The sequence below is a fragment of the Lissotriton helveticus genome, chromosome 2_1, assembly GCF_964261635.1.
Source record: "Lissotriton helveticus chromosome 2_1, aLisHel1.1, whole genome shotgun sequence".
In the NCBI taxonomy this organism is placed as follows: domain Eukaryota; kingdom Metazoa; phylum Chordata; class Amphibia; order Caudata; family Salamandridae; genus Lissotriton; species Lissotriton helveticus.
In genome coordinates, this window is record NC_136059.1 from 2,076,947,057 (window position 1) to 2,076,965,761 (window position 18,705).

An 18,705-nucleotide genomic window follows, 5' to 3' on the forward strand; every position below is an offset into this window, starting at 1 on the left:
AAACTTGAGTGGGAATGCTATGAGCTGGAAGATGCCTCAGTCTTTTCATTGTGAGAAAGCTTGATTTGGCTACCTTATCCACTTGTGGCTTTATTGACAGTTTGGCTTCCATGGTAATGCCAAGTTTTTTTTACCTCCTTAGATATTTTTAGAGGTAGTCCTACATAGTCGGGTGAAAGTGGAGTATGGGGCTAAGCCGTCACACGGCACATGGTACCACTCACCTCTTCGATTATATACTATTTCTGATGCCACAGTTGCTATCTACCTGGACCTTGAGTATGTGAAACACTTCTGTTAAACACGAGATTGAACTGGCTTACGCATTAGTGACATGGGGATTGAGGACTGCATTCTGGGGCGGCATATGAAAATCTCAACATTGTGGAATATGTCATGGGATTTTGCCTGCTTGTACTTACCAAAAGTTATTTTCTGATCCCAGTGCACTGCTGTAACTGTACCTAAATGCTAAATAAAGTGTTAAAAAAAAATTGGATTTCGGGTGTGAAAGCGTCCCTCAAACCACCCCATTTTTAAAGAGTTAAATGGAAGGGATTTCTCCAAGTGAAAAAATCTTTTCCACATGACTAAAGGAGGGGAAAATGTGCAACTGCACACACCTCAAAAACCTGTGGATTGTCCACTAAGGTCAATCTGCAGAAGAAGTATTTGGAGAAACAAGCATTAGGTGTTCTATGAATTTCATACATTTTTATTATAAGTATGACCAGAAAGTAAAAACAGCAAATGTATGTAAATCTTCGTAATAACCATGTGACCAGTAGATTTCGTCATTTTTTTGTGAGCTCGGCCTCAAATGGCGAACTGTAGGCAATGAAAGTATCTTGGGAAGAGAGTGGATCTTTAGTTGCATGCCAATTCATCAGGGTAAGTCTATAACAAGCAAAGATGCTGACTCTAAGAAAACATACTGCTGGCTTTGAATTACTGTAATCTAAAGAAGTAATTTAACATACAACTTAGAAAACGATGCAGACTGAAAAGAAAAAACACATTATCAAATACATTATTGGTCGACCATACCATGGCACACGAGTGCACTTGTTTTGAGGCAGATGTGCCCAAGTGATCAGAAAAACATGCTGTCCCTCTAAGTGCAAGAGAGCCACTGGCTGAAGTGGGCTGACCCACCATCCCATACTGCATGCTGTGGTGGGTGTAGGAAAGATGTGAATGACTGCTGAGATGGCGAATGCAGACAGAGGGCGACCCAAAAATCCTTTATGTATGTATATATGTATGCATTTAGATGTATTACTTGTTTTATTACATGAAAAAAACCATGCAACTACAGCTGTCTCTAAACGAGAGGTAAAGGTTCTTAGATCTTTGTAAATGTAAAATGGGCCAATTCTGTGGGTCTGGAATTAAGTATCACAACATAAACAAAAGCTTCCGAGGCTCGCGCACAGGCCCTGAGCCCAAAGCAGTAGACGCGGAGCTGCTAGCCAGCCACAGGGACAGCAGCAGATTGCACTGGTCACCATGACAACAGCAGCACGTGCAGGAAGAGCGCAGTAAGGATGGAGAACAAAGAAAAGGGGATAAAGGTGGGGGGAGGCAGGTGGTGTCATCTCTCACCTCATTGCCCACTTGGAGGCCTGCTCTGAAACACCTATAAAAGAAGGTGTCAGGAGAGAGCATACGACCTAGTCGCTCTTTACACCTTGTTCCATCAACCGCTCCAACAGACTTATTTATAAACAAGCAGGGGGCATTGCACCTCATTACTTGCATCGGGGAATCCATGAGCTTCTCGCACACGGTTCATGCTTGAGACCCAATCACACATGAGCCAACACAAATGAATGTATACTGCTGCCCCGCGTGAAGAGGAGCACGGGAGCAGTCAAGGCGTGAGCCCTCCTCTGCGAAACGAGGCTGCGGAATACAACTGCAGGGCTGATGGAGGTCAGGTGACTTGTAAATGTACTGTAGTGTATTATAGCATTTGTATACAGTGCTTACTACCGCTATGTGGGCTGCTGAAGAGCTTATCCACATGACTGCATGTGTGGGAGTGAGTGTGAGAGTGAGTGTGAGAGTGAGTGAGTGAGTGAGTGAGTGTGAGAGTGGGTGTGAGTGAGTGAGTGTATGTGTTGAGACATCATAGTGTGCTTTAGTCACTGTTCTATTATTGCAGTCGAATGAGTGAGAATACTGCGCACCTTCGTGAAGCCCGATGCGTGTCATTACATCAGCAGCCAGCACTGCCACTAGATGGTCCTTTTCTATAAAGATTGATTGCACCCAGCCCTGGCTCGTGCATTCTTTGGCAGGTTCACACTTTGAAGCTCACAGGCTCAGGTATTTTGGTCACAAAGCAGTCCACTTGTCACATGGATGATTGTAATGGGCAGAAGTGTCCCAGGAAGGTGACATGTGGCAGTGAGAGAGGGTAAGACGCTGCTCGTGTACAATTGTGCTCGAGTAGCCTGTGTGCAAATACATTATTATACCTTTGTCTTTAAAATTGGCTGTTTTTGGTTACTATCATCACCTAAAGAGGCAAGTTCATAATACACCGTCCACTAATGAAGGATAGGGCGGTTTTCAAAACGCACGCCGTATTTCTGCCAGAAGTTATAAATGATTTAAAAGTCAACTTCAACTCCAGCAGATCAATACCACTCCACCCCTGATTATAAAAAAAATCACTTAATCATCGTTTTGCTTTAGGTCACAATGTTAAGGGAAAGGGTAGCAGGATCAGTTGATGCACTTTTGCGAATCATCCTTTCCTGAATCAACTGGGTACGGTCAAAATATTTGAGTCGGCGTGGATACTAGGGGTACTCGGTACCTCATGCACCAAGGTTTGCAGAAAGCCATCAGGACAATGATACCCCGGGTCCAGCTAGCACTATACAAAACTTCCAATAAATAAATAAATATCTTATGGCATCCTGCTTTCAGCTGAAATAGTCCCATTAGTTGGGTAGCAAGATGGCTTAAAATATAATTTGGTGGTCCTAAACAAAAATACTCATTTATTTTCACCTGCTGACCACAGTGAAGGAAAATGTACCAATATTTTGACAATGGTGCGCCGCAGTCGTTCAATTCTATGGTAAGGCACGTGAGGGTTTGGACTTTGTGAGCTTGTACTCATGCCTCGAAGGTGTAAGCCAACTAGGGTCAAACATCTCAAGTTTACAAAATCAATGGTTAAGTACTTGCTCCAACCATGGACTAAATATTACTGGTCCCTGTTCAAGTTAATCAAAGATCCCCAAATGGACCAGGTGGATGGAAATCAGTGAGTTCTGGCTATCGAGCACCCGGTCCACAGGTTGATCCATCCTTACATGGCTTAAACATGGTCATAGTACACTTGGTGTTGCACAGGTACCAGTAGTGTAGCAAGGATGCCATTATCCCTGGTACAAGCAAGGAAATTGCCCTTTTGGTTACTGTTGGGGTAGTAAAATACAATATTTATCAGGATTCAATGGGCCCCTGAGGGCTCTGGTCTCCAGTGCCATTGCACCTGTGGCACCAATGGTAGCTACGCTCTTGACAAGTAGCTTAGCACACTGTCGAAGGATGTTGGGCATGTAGCAGGATTATGAAGGGGGTAGTGGGTACCCGCTTTTAAAAAAAGGCCACTTGACGATGGAGAATACTGCAGGGTATCTACTGTTCGGAAGGTCTTTCATTTGCATTTAGCCATAGGTGATGCCGCTCTGTATCTAGGCGGAATTATACAACACACTCCTAGGTACTAAGCAACCAAGTGCTGCACATGGGTGAGGACACAAAAGGAGAGTAGAAGAGAACAATGATGTGATTGGAAAAGGAATGCAGGCATGACCAGGGTATTACTGACTGGGGTCTAACAGCCATAGGGACACACGTGGACGAAGCGTTACTTGAAGAAGAAGGTTCCTTCCTAAAGAGCAGGAGTGAGAAGGTATGGTGCTTTATCTTCTCCATGGTGTATGGCCTTGATCCTTATGATGTTGCTTCAGAAAGTGTTAAGCAGCACAATGGAGGCCTCAGCCTTGCTTGTCAGATATGGTGACGTGCTTGACTTTTCCCCTTTGTAGGCAATGCTACAGACTTTGAAGGTGGTGGGTTCCTGTACAGGGAGTTAGTGGAGGCTCTTTGATGGTTCCTGAGATTGTGACAAAATTGAAACATCCAAGTAGTCACGCAGCAGCAGGAAAGCTTGTCAGATGTGATTCTGTGACGCTGGCAAGCAGGGCACAGAGAAGAGATAGGACCATGGCTTGACGTCTGTTCTGAAGACTGGTTTAAAGAGAAAAGCTTTAATTTTCAGGAGCGTGACAAGCGGGTGTTAGGAAGTTTGTGTCTTTTTAGTAATTTGTGTTCATAAGTTGAAGGTAGTGTGCTGCAGAATCCTTTACATTTGACACAGCTGAGGAAAGCCATCAAACTGCACTGCTAAAAGGCATCCCAGTGCTTTGCATTTAGGAGGGTTGAACTTCAAGTAAGACTTATCGATTTCCAGGACTACGTGAAGGCGAGTCACTATATGGAGAGGCCCTGTAGGGCTTGACTCACTCTTCTTCCAAGGTTTCCTTGGATGTAAAGATTGGTAGAGTCTGTACAGACAGTGAAGGCAGGAAGAAATGGGGGCTGGGTGCTGGCCATGTTGGTGGGCTAGTAGGCGCACTACTGCAGTGGACTTGTTCATGTGTCCTGTAGAGCAGGCCTGCAGAGTTGTTGGCCATCCATGTATGTTCCGCTAGGAGTTTAATGTTGTGGCGAATCGCACTATGCCAAATATGCTGCGAGCTAGAGAGAGTAAGCGCGGCTTTTTCTAATACATAGCTGTTATGTTGCCCGTGGTAAATGATGTGGTGGCCCTTGTGTTGAGGGCCCTTCACTCCCTGCATAGTCATGGAGTTGAGATGGGCAATACTCTGAAGGAGGTGCCTGTGATCACTTGTGGAATCGGGTCTGAGAAAGGCCTACCCTGAAGCTAGTTGTTGCTGTCCCACAAATGCATACAGTGGTGAGTGCTGGGCTTCACCAACACAACATCTTTGCAATGACCCTCTGTTTGCGATCATTGCCTCGTGAGGCACTTTTGTTAGGGATACATGTAGAGCCTGGCAGGGGGTAAGAAAGAGTAATGAACAAGGCCATCCGCTGTAGGAGCCGCATCATTGTTCTGACTGTGAGTTGATGATTGGGCTAAAAAAGAGGCCACGCCTGCTGGAAAGCCAACACCCTTTGTTGGTTGGGGTAGGATTTCCTTGTCAATGCGTTCAATACAGATCCCAGCAAGGTTTGGATCTGCTTAGGCTGGAAGTGGGACTTGGTGGCATTACGGAGAATCCCAAGCTATGGAGTAGGAAAATAGTGGCTTCAGTTGTGCTAGGGCAGCATTGCTGCCTGTCGCCGCTCTTGATCAACCAATCATTGAGGTAGGGGTTGAAGTGAGAGCTCCCCCCAACCACCACCACCACCACCATCGTAGATGGGTAGGACATGTGGAAGTAGGTGTTCTGGAGCTAAACTGCGAACATATAATCCTAGTCAGAGGAGAAGAATGACTTACTGTAGGCTGCTTTATCGAAATGTTACGACTGATGTTATTGTACCTAGGACTGAGGATCATAAGGAGACTGAGGGTGCCGTCCTTTTTTGGGAACGAGGAAGTAGAGAGAATAGACACTTTTTTTATGATGGTGTGGAGGTACTCTACCTCTCTCTTTATTACTCCTTTCCGCAGGAGCAGTTGTACTTCTACATTGAGAAGGAAGAGCTGGTCTCTGGTGAGGATGTATCTGCGGGGTGGAATGTTGGGAGAACTGTGAAAAGTGCTATGCAGCAGTAGCCATGGTTACCCATTGCTAAAACCCACTGAGATGATGTGTTTTTCCTCCTAACGAGAGAGAAAATATTGTATTCTCCTCCCTACAGGTCATGTGTGATCGGGTAGAGGTTAGTGGCGAGTCACGGGTTAGAGGTGGATGCTCCTGTATCAGAGCTACCTCTGCCCTTTCCCCTGGTATGTCCCCTATATATACTCCTGATGTAGTCCCTGCTAGCCAGCTGGTGTAAGGTATGCTGATGTTTTAAGTGAGACTGTGGCTGGTCTAGTGATGTAGCTTTGGTTTCTCCCCTGGGCACTTGCTTCCAAAAGGTGCCTTTTGCAGCTAATTTGCACCGCACTGTAGACTTGGCATTCTCCATGTCCTTTATTTTTTAGGTCTCGCCTGGCGACCGCAGCCTCTTTCTATGTACCTTAAGGTCTTCTTCAAAGGAAGGAGAATCAGGATCCCACAGAAGGAGTTGTTGTGGTCAGGAAGAGTACAGATTGCAGATGTCATGGTGATCCAAGCACTAAAAACTCCACCAGGGGCAACTTTGAAAGGGTGTCTGTTCCATCACCCCATTTTAGACTCTGGGGTGTTGATGGTTCACCAAAGGTGTCCAGTGAAGTAGAGTGACGAAGTGCGAAAGGAACCATGTGGGCCTGAAAGAAAATACTAGGAAGGCTACAAATTTGGAGCCCTCTGGGTGTATGCTCAAACCTGATGGCAAAAAAAAGCACAAAAAAAAAATCGCAGATGGAGTCATGCGCATTGGAGTCGTAGCACATCTCATGACTTGAAAGACTTCTTCAAAGAAAAACAACTTGCAAAAGTCCAAACTCAACACTGGAGGGCTGGATTATGCAGAACAATTGTACCTACAGCCGCTCATTATCTGAACACATTTTTTCATTCACAATGAATGACCAGCCTTACTGGATGTTGCACAGCTGGGTGCCTGTAGGGGAAAGAGTAGGGCACGTGTGACCTATTATGTTAAATTAGGAACTCACCATTGCAGGCATTGTCACGTCTGGTGCCAGGCTCTGAAGCACAAGTCTCCTTTTTGTTTTGAGGAACGACAACAGAAAAGGGACTGGTAAGTAAAAAATGCATTAGATTTGGACCTGGGAGCCAGCTGCAGAGCACAAAAAGAACTGCTGGAGAGGAGGAGGAGTACGGTGTCATGAAGTACTGACCCATTAAAAAAGGGAATCAATACTGGAAGAGATTACCAATATCTCTTTTTTGTTAACAGTTTACATTAGGTTTCATTCATTTTTGAGGAATTTTTTATTGTGCTATTCATAATAATCACCATATTCTACACATAATCAATTTCGTTTTGTGTATCCTGAACATTTAATTGTGCTCCTTGCACCCAATCTGTGTAGACTAAGAATGTGTATCTCCCTTGATAAAAGTCAATTGCAAGTGACCCAGAGTGGACTACAATATATATTACACCCAATAAAATCCAACACAAAGGGGTTCAGAACTTTTCAAGTGTGATACGTATTGCCTATTTTTGGGCTTGTCTGAAAAATGAGGTATAGCATGGAGAATCTGGTGCACACCACACAAAAATCTGCACGTATCGGTATTTAGCTGGCCTTTTCCCCCTGGTTAATGTCTCCAGGTTTGACCTTTTGCAACATCTGTCTTAGCTTGCAATTGAAGGCTGCAGCACAAAGGGTAAATGCTTAGAAATTAGGGCAGAAATTACCATCCCCCTCATTTTACTGCTAATGTGGAGGGATCAGAGAATTCATGGATGCACCCCCTGCCACCCAACACACGGTCATCAATGCTTTTTTTTCAGAAGGGCTCTAGAGTGCAAGCAGAACTCTATACTGCGCCCAGTGTCTTGTGTGGATGTATCAATTTCTTGGTGTCCCAAGCAGAGCTAAACAAATCAAAGGATGTACTTCAGAAAACAAAACAAACAAATCAGTTTTCTCTTTTAGGTTTGTAAGCAAAAGCCTTCCATTGTATCAATTAAATCAAGTCCCATTATCACATATCCTTCTTTGATTCCAGGTCCGCTATCATCCTTTGACTTTCTTTTGCCCTATTTGTACAGCTGCCCATTGCTGTAGACTTCAGCTTTAAGATTAGAGCCTGGCTTGTGGCATTTGGACCACAACAATTAGAAACATTTGCAGGCTAAATACTGGAAGCAGTTATCTGGCAAACCTCCTTTACATAATAATTCGCAAGTAGATGGTGCACTCCCTTTTTGTAGAGATCCAAAGTTAACTGCAATGTAAACTGCAATGAGCGATCTGTGTGCTACACCTTCACTTGTGTCTACCTTACAAAGAATAACTTGTAAATGGGACAGTAGCCGACTGGCTTCTAGGACAAAGAGTGTGCACAACATCAATGTTATACATACATTTTCACATGTTTTATATGTGAAAATGTAAGCATATCTTATTGATGCTGTGCACACCTTTGTCCTAGAAGCCAGTCGGCTTATGACCACATTTATAAACCTCCTTTACATGACATACAAGACACCAGGACAATTAGTGACCTAACAAGATGTCTGAAAACCATGCACATGTCAAGACATTCACTTTTTGAATACCAAGCACTTGAATAAATATTTTGATGATGCCCTCTACCACTTCTCAAATTGCTAACTTGCCCAGAACGTGGTTCCTCATATTTTAAAAACATGCAATGATAATGTCTCCTATTTAAAAGCATAAATCCAACCACTCTAATTTGCATTGATCCAGACCCATTTGGTTTTGCTCACAGGGAATCAAAACAGCAGTATGATGGAGGTCCAGCTATACTTATAACCTATGGGCATATTCCTCACGGAAATACAACTATCAGGATTTCGATATGTGTTAGTGGAAAACTATCAGATGTGTACTTGAGGGACCTGTTCGTTGCCTCTGACATAGTGCAGCTTAACATTATCTTTTTTTGGAGGGGGGGAGGGGGGGAGTTTGGCAGATACGTTACTCCAACACAAATATAGCTAACTGTCCTGTCAGTCAAACTTGCAGTCCCCCACGCCTCTACTTGGAGCCAAGAAACTGATTTGATTCAGTTTGCGGTACCTTCACCGACTTTCCTGGTGGGAACCTTTGACTGTCGGCAGACGGACATTGGGCCATAGGTTAAAGGATGTCATACCATCCACCCTACTGAGGATGATGTTCTGATGGCATTTTTCCCTGTTCAGAACCATCAGGTAAAACCTGGTGGTCTTGAACAGGAAAAAAAAAATATGAGCTCCACAGGCTGTCAGCACCATTTATATTTCCAAAACAAAATAAACAAGCATTTGCAATGCAATAGGTCTCGCATTTGCGAGAGTTTGAGCTACTGGCATTGTAAATGATAATGCCATTTATTTATATGTTGGTTTCAAAACAGATAAAAAGGCATTGTCATTAACAATGCCAATAGCTTAAACTTTCGCAAATGCGAGACCTATTGCATTGCAAATGCTTGTTTAAATTTGAAGTGACTTTATCATGATATTTGGTGCATGGCTTACTTAGCACATATTTTCTTGGCTGATCTGGTTGTCATTGTCAGGCCAGGACCCGACTGGGGAATCATCAGAGATTGGTTCACCCCCATACACCCCTCCACCCCCCGTGGAGAGATTAAAGCAACTTTCCCCCACTCCTGTGTTTGCATGGGCAAGTACCACCAGGTTCTACCTGTTGAAAAGTGTTTGTGTAAAAAGGGCGCTACAGGGTAATAATAAGAAGCAAACAGGCACCACATTGTTTGCCTAGATTATTCACACTTATAAATCGGATGCAAACCGGCAGTACATACGTGGCACAAATGCTATTCACGCCGGGTTTTACTTGCACTGGCTAATTATAGCTGGATTTACCTGCCCCCTCGGATGGCAGGCATACCTCCGTCCGTTCTATAAATAGGTCTGCTGTAAGCGTTGATCAGCCCTCCGAGAAGCCCGACCCGCAGCTGAGGAGGGGTGAGAACAGTTTGTGTGTGCGGTGCCAGCACTTGTTTACATGCTTTAACGGGAGGTGGGGCTGCAGCACAGAGGGTGTCCCGATTAATGAGGTTATTAAACACATTATTACACTTGAGCGACGCATATAAAGACCAATGTCAACGTCTGCCTAGTTGCCTCAAATGCAGCAGTGTGGCGTTTGCTGAACTGAGTTAGTTGAACAGCCATTGCGTGCCTCAGACTACTCAACTGACGAAAACAAGAGACAGGAGACAGGAGACAAACTACAGGATTGACTTGTAAACCCGGGTCATCCGGTGACTAACGTCTGCAAAAACAAAAACAAATATCAGCAGTGGAATTGGAATGCGTCACACTTGTGGAGGGCGCCCGTTGCCCGTTCTTTCGCGGATGCTTCAGAGAGTTCAGTGCGTTTTGGCGAGGAGCAAGCTGCAAGGAGGCTTCGCGTTAAACAGGTTCTCGTCAGATGCCCAGAAGGTCAATAGAGTTTCTACATTTATCTAGGCTGTAATTATATTATTCCTAACGCTTACCGTTGCATAGAAATACGTGAGAGTGTGTGCCGTTTCCACGTCTGAAAAACATACGTCACCGAGCCAGAATGGCCACATGTTAACATTCTGAAGCAGTAATGCAGCGGATCCTGTCTCAGGCGGGACACAGGCACGGAATGAAAACATAAAGCCAGAAACGCCAGAGAGGAGATAGGCCTACTTACTGCACGAATATTCGAGTCAGTTTAGAATAAAAGACATAAAAAACATGGGAGCTAAGATTACATTTTAATATGTTAGTGAGACAGTGTCAGGCGCGAACAATAGTTTCCCTCTAGTAAGATAACAAGCAGGAGGCAGATAAAACAAATCCCCGCCGGGCTGCGACGACCCGGAAACGGTTGGGAAGCCGGCCAATCACAGCGCGGCCCCAACCGGAAGTCCCGCCCCATCGCGGCGAGAGACAGAGAGAGCTGCCCGAGGAGCCACGAAGTCTCCGGATGCAGTCCCGGTCCCGAGATGGGGGACCGGGTGAAGAGCGGCCGGGCGCATGGGGAAGGCGGGGCTCTCATGTGGTGAGAGAGCCCCGCAAAGCGCTACCGCCGCCCGAGATGCTGATCCGCCGCCGAGCACCGCCAGAACAGGTAAGTGTGTTGAGTGAGAGGAGGGGTGAGTGGGGGTGGGGTGTACGCGTGTGTGTGTGTCTGTTTGAGTGTGTTTCTGCGTGTGTCTGTCTGTCTGTGTGCGCGTGTGTATGTTTAAGGGGGGGTGCGTGTGTGTATATGCAGTGTGTGTATGCCTTTCTTTGTGCGCATGCGTGAGTGACGACGTGCGCGCTCACGAGGTCGAATCTCGGCCTGCAAAGGCGCGTGGCACTTTGCTGTCCTCATTCCCAGAAAAGTAACAACATAAGTTGTCTCGCTAGACGCAAAAGCTTCGCTTTTGCTTACGTCTAGCGAGACCTAAAAATGGCTAGTTTATAAATGTAACTGAATGGGAAAGGATGTAGACAACCTTGGAGAATAGCCTGTAATCCCTCCGATATATAGAGGTGTCAGTGACATTCAGCGAATCTTTAATACCTCACTGTAAGGCGTTAAAGGGATCAAAATCAAAAGTTCATGTAAAAACTGATTTTATACCAGCTTTCTATTGCTTCAACATGGCCATAAACACTGATCCCCTAACTTGTGGTTAAGCCAGTAAAAAGTTCAGTGGAACTGGAGCATAGCCCAGTCTCTGAACAGACAGTGAGGATGTTTTGACTTTCATTAAAACTAAAAACTCATTATGTTGAGAAGGTTCCTCTCTCTTCCTCAGATAAACCACCATATCAAACTAAGTAGGAACATTGTCCTTTCCCGGTTTAATTAGTGAATCTATTACAGGCTCAAAAAAAGAATTAATAAAGTCTAGAAAATGTAACATTACAAGTCTGAGGGACATTGTTTAAACCAAATAACGTATGCCAGCATTGCCCCGGTCATGAAAAAATTTCACTAGCATCCAGCGGCACATAGCATACAATTCAAAACTCTCTGCATAATTTCCAAGATATCTTCAGAAGGGAACAACCCACCTCGTACCCAACCACAATGTGACTGCAATTCTGATCGTCTACAAAAGTATAATTACACAGAAGAGGCAAGTGGTCAAAATGATTCCTGTTTTCAGAACAGAGGAATCAACAACTAGTGGCAGTCTTCAAAGAAATCTGAAGATGAACCTCTTCAAAGAAAGCTTTACCTCCCATGACTATTCTAGGGACCATTACCCCTCCTTCTAGAGGGAACCACTCTTACATGACAAGGCAGAGTCAGAAACCTGATAAAGACAGATGAATCTCTTAGCTAAATATTCCTCAAGATCAAATCAGAATCATACACCCTACACAACTGAAGGTCTTACGAATGGACCACACCAATCGCTCCAGCCCTGGAAAGTGGTTAAAACGTGACAAACTGGTGTCATACAAAATAAATGACTGGTGGTTAATTGGCGGTAGTCTTCCAGCTAAAGATCTCATTGATGCTATAGTTGTATAACTAGGAGAATCTTCTTCAGATCCTTTTAGAGGCTCCTAACAATAGTTTACTAACACAGTCACCAGAGGTGTCGCCATGTGCCCATAACCGGACAGTCTAAAGAAGTATTTGCTGTTTTCTGGTCTGTGGAAGTATACATTTCATGAATCTTACTTCGGATGCTGGAGGGATGATGATGGAGGGCTGTGGGATGCTCCGGATGACTAGTAGCCAGTTTCCCTGAGCTAGGTGATGCTTGTCTAGGATTCACAATGGCATGCTCACACTTTATCAAAATGTGGTTCCGTGGATTTAAATTCTTGGGACAGGCATTCTGTAGAGATGCTCCCTCCATAGAACTAACCTCCAGCTACATTTGCTTCAGGAAAGCTTTGATCACTGTTCTGTTTAGCTAGTCTTTCCTCTGTTCAACTAACGTTCTTATTAACTCAAGTAGTTTAGAATTTTACTTGCAAGATCATAATAAAATAACAGATTATCACTTAATAGGTACTTTATTACACGTTTGTTTAGCAGTGGATCATCAAGGCCTGATTTTATGGTACCTATTTAATGTGTAGACTCCTTCCTCTATAGCTGCAGATACTCCATGAAGGGCTTTGCCACATCTACTAGCAGGTTACCTGCAATCCTTCTCCCATTTTGTATTTCCCTTTTACTACAAGCTTGAATCTATATTGTGCTGCAAGTACTGGCTACAGAAAGTAAGTTTTTGCAAAACTCTTAGATAAGTTGCATCGGTCGCTCATTACCTGAGATGGAGCACTGCAGGAGAGGCCCGTCAGTTCGTTGATACGCGCAGCAGCAGTGGGATTGCTGGAGCTGATGAGGACAGGCGGGCTGATTTCCATTGAATGTCGGTTCTGAGTGGACTGTGAGGACTTGTTGGACATGGTAAGGGAGGTAAACGAGTGCCTTTTTTTGGTGTTCTTCTTGGTGTCGGTGTGCTTTTGAGTAGAATTGCCGTGGATGGCTCCTGAGGTTCCTTCTCCAGAGTCCATCCCCGACCCTGAAGGTTTATCGAGCTCTATCAGCAGCCTGGCCGCCGAGTTAAACTGCAAACAAAAACAATGACACATTAAGTATACAGTACGGTTTCATTAGAACCAAAGTAAGTTTCCTGATAGGTGTCAGCATTCCTAATGCTTTTTTCCACAGGGATTCTGGCTTGTGACACAAACCGGAAAATGATACCGTTTTAATTACAACCCTAGGGAAAAGAAGGCCAAACCCATTAATCATTTCTGTGCAGATATAAATAGGTGCTCCTCTTCTGCAAGGCATACTGGGAACATCTGCAACCTCCCTTTAAATGTAGACACTTCAATAAGATGACAAACATTCCAAGTGTACAGCAATGCCGTCAACAACCTAGTCATCATACAACAAGCGAGGTGATGTTGCGACAATACAATGTGTTTAGGAGCACAAGACAGGGATGCCCTTTCTCCCTGCTTCTGTTTGCCCTGGCCATTGAGCTATTAGCGGAATTGTTAAGACTAAACAGCCCACGGCATGGAATGAGAATAGGGGGAAATATCATATCATCTGCCTTTATGCAGACGACCTATTACTATACCTAGGGGACGCGAGTCGAGGGGTGTCACGAGCACTGGTACTGCTGGGGACCTACTCGGAATTGGCGGGGTTAAAACTGAACAAAACGAAAATGCATATATTACCGCTGCGGGGAGAAACACAATGCCCAGTGGACCTTCATGCAGACCTGAATTGTGCCCCTCGTACATTTAGATATCTGGGAATACAGGTATTCCGTGAGCTGGAAGATCTTCGCAAGGGAAACATGGCACCGGTCTTGCGATCACTTAAAATATGTGTCCCATTTTGCCGTTCACTTAAATTACCCACAATGGCGCGAATCACACTGTCTAAAATGTTTATGCTCCCTAGACTGCTGTACCATTTCCTGAACCTCCCGGTGATAATTCCACTGCAGTGGTTTACTGTGGCATAACAGGCTAGTGCGCAAACTAATTTGGGATGGGGGGGGGGGGCGACAGAGTCGCGCTACCCACACTACAAAGACCCACAGACGAGTGGGGGTGGGGGGCCCCAGAGTTTGACTATATTACCTGGCTGCCCAACTGCAATGGCTAGTAGGTTGGTATGCGGAGACACTACACGCGACAAAATTGGTTATTACCCGACAACAATTACTGGCTGGGTTGCTACATCCCTCAATGGCAATACAGGACCCGGGGGTACTATTAAGGGTGGCACTATACTGCTGGAAAAGATGTTGAAGGCTCACAGCGAACATTTTGCCATATGCACCAAGCGTGACTTTGGTGGGGCTTCCAGGAGGTAAACTGTCGATCTCCCTTTCAAGTGCCTAAATGGCAAGTTGGACAGAAGCTGGAGTAACAACAGTGGGAGATTGCTATCACGATGGAATGCAGATTCCATTGGAGGAATTCCTCGTACATTATGACCTGGCTGGTGGCCAATTCCTTACCTACCATATGGTAGTACATATGTTTAAAGAGCTATGAGGAAGAGTTCAACAGGAACCACAAACACATGAGAGTTTGCAAGTGCTGCTCACATTAGGATCGGACAGACAGTTAATAAAATGGCAGTATAAGGCATTGATCAACATGGTGAAAACGCCACTGGAGGGTCTGCTAGCGGGATGGAATAGGGTCATAAGGAGAGACCTTGGTGCTAGGGAGATGTCCCAAGTACTGCGGAGTCCGAAATAAATCTCTAGGAATGGTGCACTAAAACTCATCCAATTTAATTATGTGCACAGGGTTTATCTCACACCCCATAGGTTAAATATTATGCATGGAAGGGAAGCCCGAGGATGTCCTAGGTGCGGGCAGCAAGATGCGGGGTTCACGCACATGACATGGGGATGTGGAGTATTGCAAGAATACTGGGGAGTGGTGCTGGCCCAGATAAACCTCACTCTGGGCAGACAACAAGCGGGTATGGTTGAGGTATGCCTACTGGGATTGTTTCCTAGACCCAAGGCTAAGAAGGTGGGCTTCAGATTCCCAGACTTAGCACTAGTTTTGGCACGTTGACAAATCGTCATAAACTGGAAAACACTGAAAGGTCCTCTAATAAAGATATGGGAACAGGCAGTAAATAAGTGGACCAAGACAGAAGAGAGCCTTGCAAAGAGAGGAGGCTAGAGTTATGGACGGAAATATTGCGACACTGGGCCAGCAGGAAAGATTAACATAATAATGAACAGGGGGACACAGAGACGAGGCAGCGATAGTGACGCCTCTGACAGTTTACAGGAAGAAGGCGAGAGACCAATCTGGGTACAAACCCACTCCACATACCTCTTAACAGACGATATAGAGCACATTGGGCACATATGGCACACCACTGGACAGGGTTACGTTCTACTGTTTCCCAAGAATTGGAACAGTTCAAAGGTTCATAAAAATAAGATATGGCTTCAAAACAGATACAGAGATGCAAACCCCCAAGACAGGAGATAATGTATTGAAAACAGGAATGATGGTTTGAACAGTAACACAGTATAACCACATTGTATATATACCACAACCCAAAGATGGTATCGTGAAATATGTATATCGATATTGTGGATGGGTTGACAAATTAAAGACAAGTAAGATGTGTAAAGGATTGAGATTGTAGGTAAAAAATGGCTGCACGTATAAAAAAAATATGTTAAAAAAGCATAAGAAAAACGCAAATAAAGACATATAAAAAATAATAAACCTAGTCATCATACAAACCGGGGCAATGGCCCTTGACCACAATAGCCATAGTTCCACAAATTAACAAAAATTCCAAGTAGCAGGAATCATAATTCGCATTTTTCTATCACACATAATATGCAAGTGAAGAACACCAAAACGCACTGCTTCGAAAGACAGTGTCATCATGCCCTTTTTAGGAGATGTGATGCTATGGTTAAGTGCTTAGAAATTAGCAAAATGTCGGCCACAAAGTACTGCATAAAACAAGAAGACATACATCTATTTTGTTTCAGGGTATTTGAAAGAGCCTAACAAAGGTATCCTCCTTGAATAAAATGGAAATGTATTTAACTTTGGACATGACTTCCCATCGGAGAAAACCGATAACTTACTTCCGTTTAAACCGGTTTCCACAGCTGTTGATGAGGTGGCACAAGCCATTAGACTGTCCTTTTTGCACAAGTTACACGATTTCTGCAGTAGACACTTGGCATTTTTTTTTATTTGCCCTAACTGGTCAGCCTTTAGACAAAAGTATGTTCGCCCCCTTTTTGCACCTCTGGATGTTTATCGAGCGAGACTAGCCTTACTTTACTTGTAACTTCTGGATTCGCTAAAAACCTTTTGCTTCTTATCCAGGTTCTTGGCAGAAGTGTATTTTGCTAACTTGAGAAATTAACTGTGACAGTGAGCTATTTCATAAATGTACTGTTCATGTAAATTGGTTAAAATGTGATTAGATTAATGGTTTCAGGTGGCTCCTATTATTCCCTACTTACATAGCAGGCCCTTATATGGAGGTTTTTGTTTGTTAGGTTTTATTAGAATAAGCAGAGGGGCCTTTGTATACAGTATTTTTTAAAGGTGTTTCTTGCTCTCTGTATGTATTTTTAGCAATGCATTTTGATCTTTTCAAAAGTTGCACCCTAACAATTTGCTGTATTTTAATTTAAATATTTCTGCAAGAGTACTTGAGATATGAGATGAGTTGTGGATGTTTTATTGTTTTGTGCGCATTTATGGCCAACATAGGCCGAATAAAGAATGTATTTATTGATTGACTGAAGGAGTACTTTTTTTTACATGGCTTCCGAAACTAGGTTTTAGGCAGGCTAACAAGTAGTATATTTTCATTTCATTGTGGCATGCAGATAGGCCAGAAACAACATTATGACGCCAAACAGGATGGTTACCCATGAAATAGGTTACTCCTCAAATAACTCTGATATTTTGATAGACCAGATTTATAGATTAGGAAAAGAAAGGCAGGGCTAGGGAGAAGAAAGGAATTATCATCCCTAAGTTGTTGGCACTGGTGTCAGGCTGTCAGAAACACGTTTTAATAACATCTCTAGACTCGATTTTCCAATACTGATAATTTAAAAAAATAATTTGTTATCGGGGTCACAGGCTGTGTGATGTGACTTCCTGAAATGTCACTTCGCTATGCCTAATATTTTGGTGTACTGATATCTTTGAGAACAAAGTAACCATATCTAATATTAGTTCTTTGTTGGTAGTGGGGAGATATTAGAAGCCTCCTAATGATGCTAACCTCTTACATCCACATCCAGGCAACAGCAGGGTATTTGTGACTACTCGTAATGATTTTTTAAATTATTGGTTTTCACTTAGGGTTATGTCAATGAGCTACACGTGAATTGAGCAAGTTATAAAACTCCCCCACCTCTTTATTGGGCAAGCTGTCATTTAAGTTGAGAAACAAACTGATGCGGCAAATCTTGTGAGATGTTAGGGCTTTGTCCACATGCTGTGTCTTGTCCCTTGGAACACACTTTGTTCTAAGGCGCAATACACCTAGGTCCCTACCCACCATTATCTGATTACGAGGTAACACTGGTTAAAGCTGCTCCAAACCAATAGGCTGTCCTGGTGTGGACCAGCAACGGACAGGGAACAGAGACCCACATCCTGCCATGCTATGGAACCTCCTTTGTCTACGGTATTACCCAGGACAATGTGGCATCTGAGATTTCGTTTTATTTTGGGGTTTTCTAGTCCTAAAGACCACTGACAAACTGCTGCCGAGCACTTAAGGTGTAGAACAAAGCAAATGTATACATAGCTTTCAAGTTCATTTTCTGTGCAACCTGATTGATATTGCTGAACCCTGAGCAGTCGGATGATTTAAGGGTGCCCGCTGCATGATGAGAGCAGGCACTGATCTTACGTGAATGCCCAGCAGCAGGAGAAGGGATGACGTGGAGTTAAGAAGTCTTTGTGATGATGATTTGGATAGAAGAACCGACCAGGCGCAACGTCAAGTTATAGCACAGAACGAAAAGCACCGAAAGGCAAGGGCAACACCTAGTACTATGCAGAGCAAAAGAGTTGAATTGAAGTCCAAAGAGAAATTAGAGACATGTTATTCAACATAATCATACAGTCTTGAAGAAGCATGTTCCAGGGTTGTAGGTGAATATTCACAAATCTACCTGATGGGAGTCTACATCATCTAGGCAGGCACAGCCTGTTGCAGGTACTGACATAAACCACCGCTGTGCTTTGAAGCGGGTGAGAAGGAGTTTCCTCAAACTGAACACATAAAGATTGAAATATTGTTTCATTTTCCTATTCTTGACAATATGGAAGTCCTTGCCTCATCATTGTATTTCAAAAGTATCATCAACTTTATAAAAGCTAACAAAC

The 18,705-nt window shown here is 43.9% G+C and overlaps 1 protein-coding gene across 4 annotated transcripts in view; it reads right to left on the minus strand.

Annotated features, from left to right (window-relative positions):
* The window catches only part of SH3RF1 (SH3 domain containing ring finger 1), a 340,829-nt gene that overhangs the window by 77,039 nt on the left and 245,085 nt on the right, over window positions 1-18,705 (minus strand). For all 4 annotated transcript variants that reach the window (XM_078677047.1, XM_078677045.1, XM_078677049.1 and 1 more), the window contains exon 5: window positions 13,084-13,386. In XM_078677047.1, coding sequence (XP_078533173.1) covers window positions 13,084-13,386 — 303 coding nt within the window. The remainder of the gene's footprint in view (window positions 1-13,083; window positions 13,387-18,705) is intronic.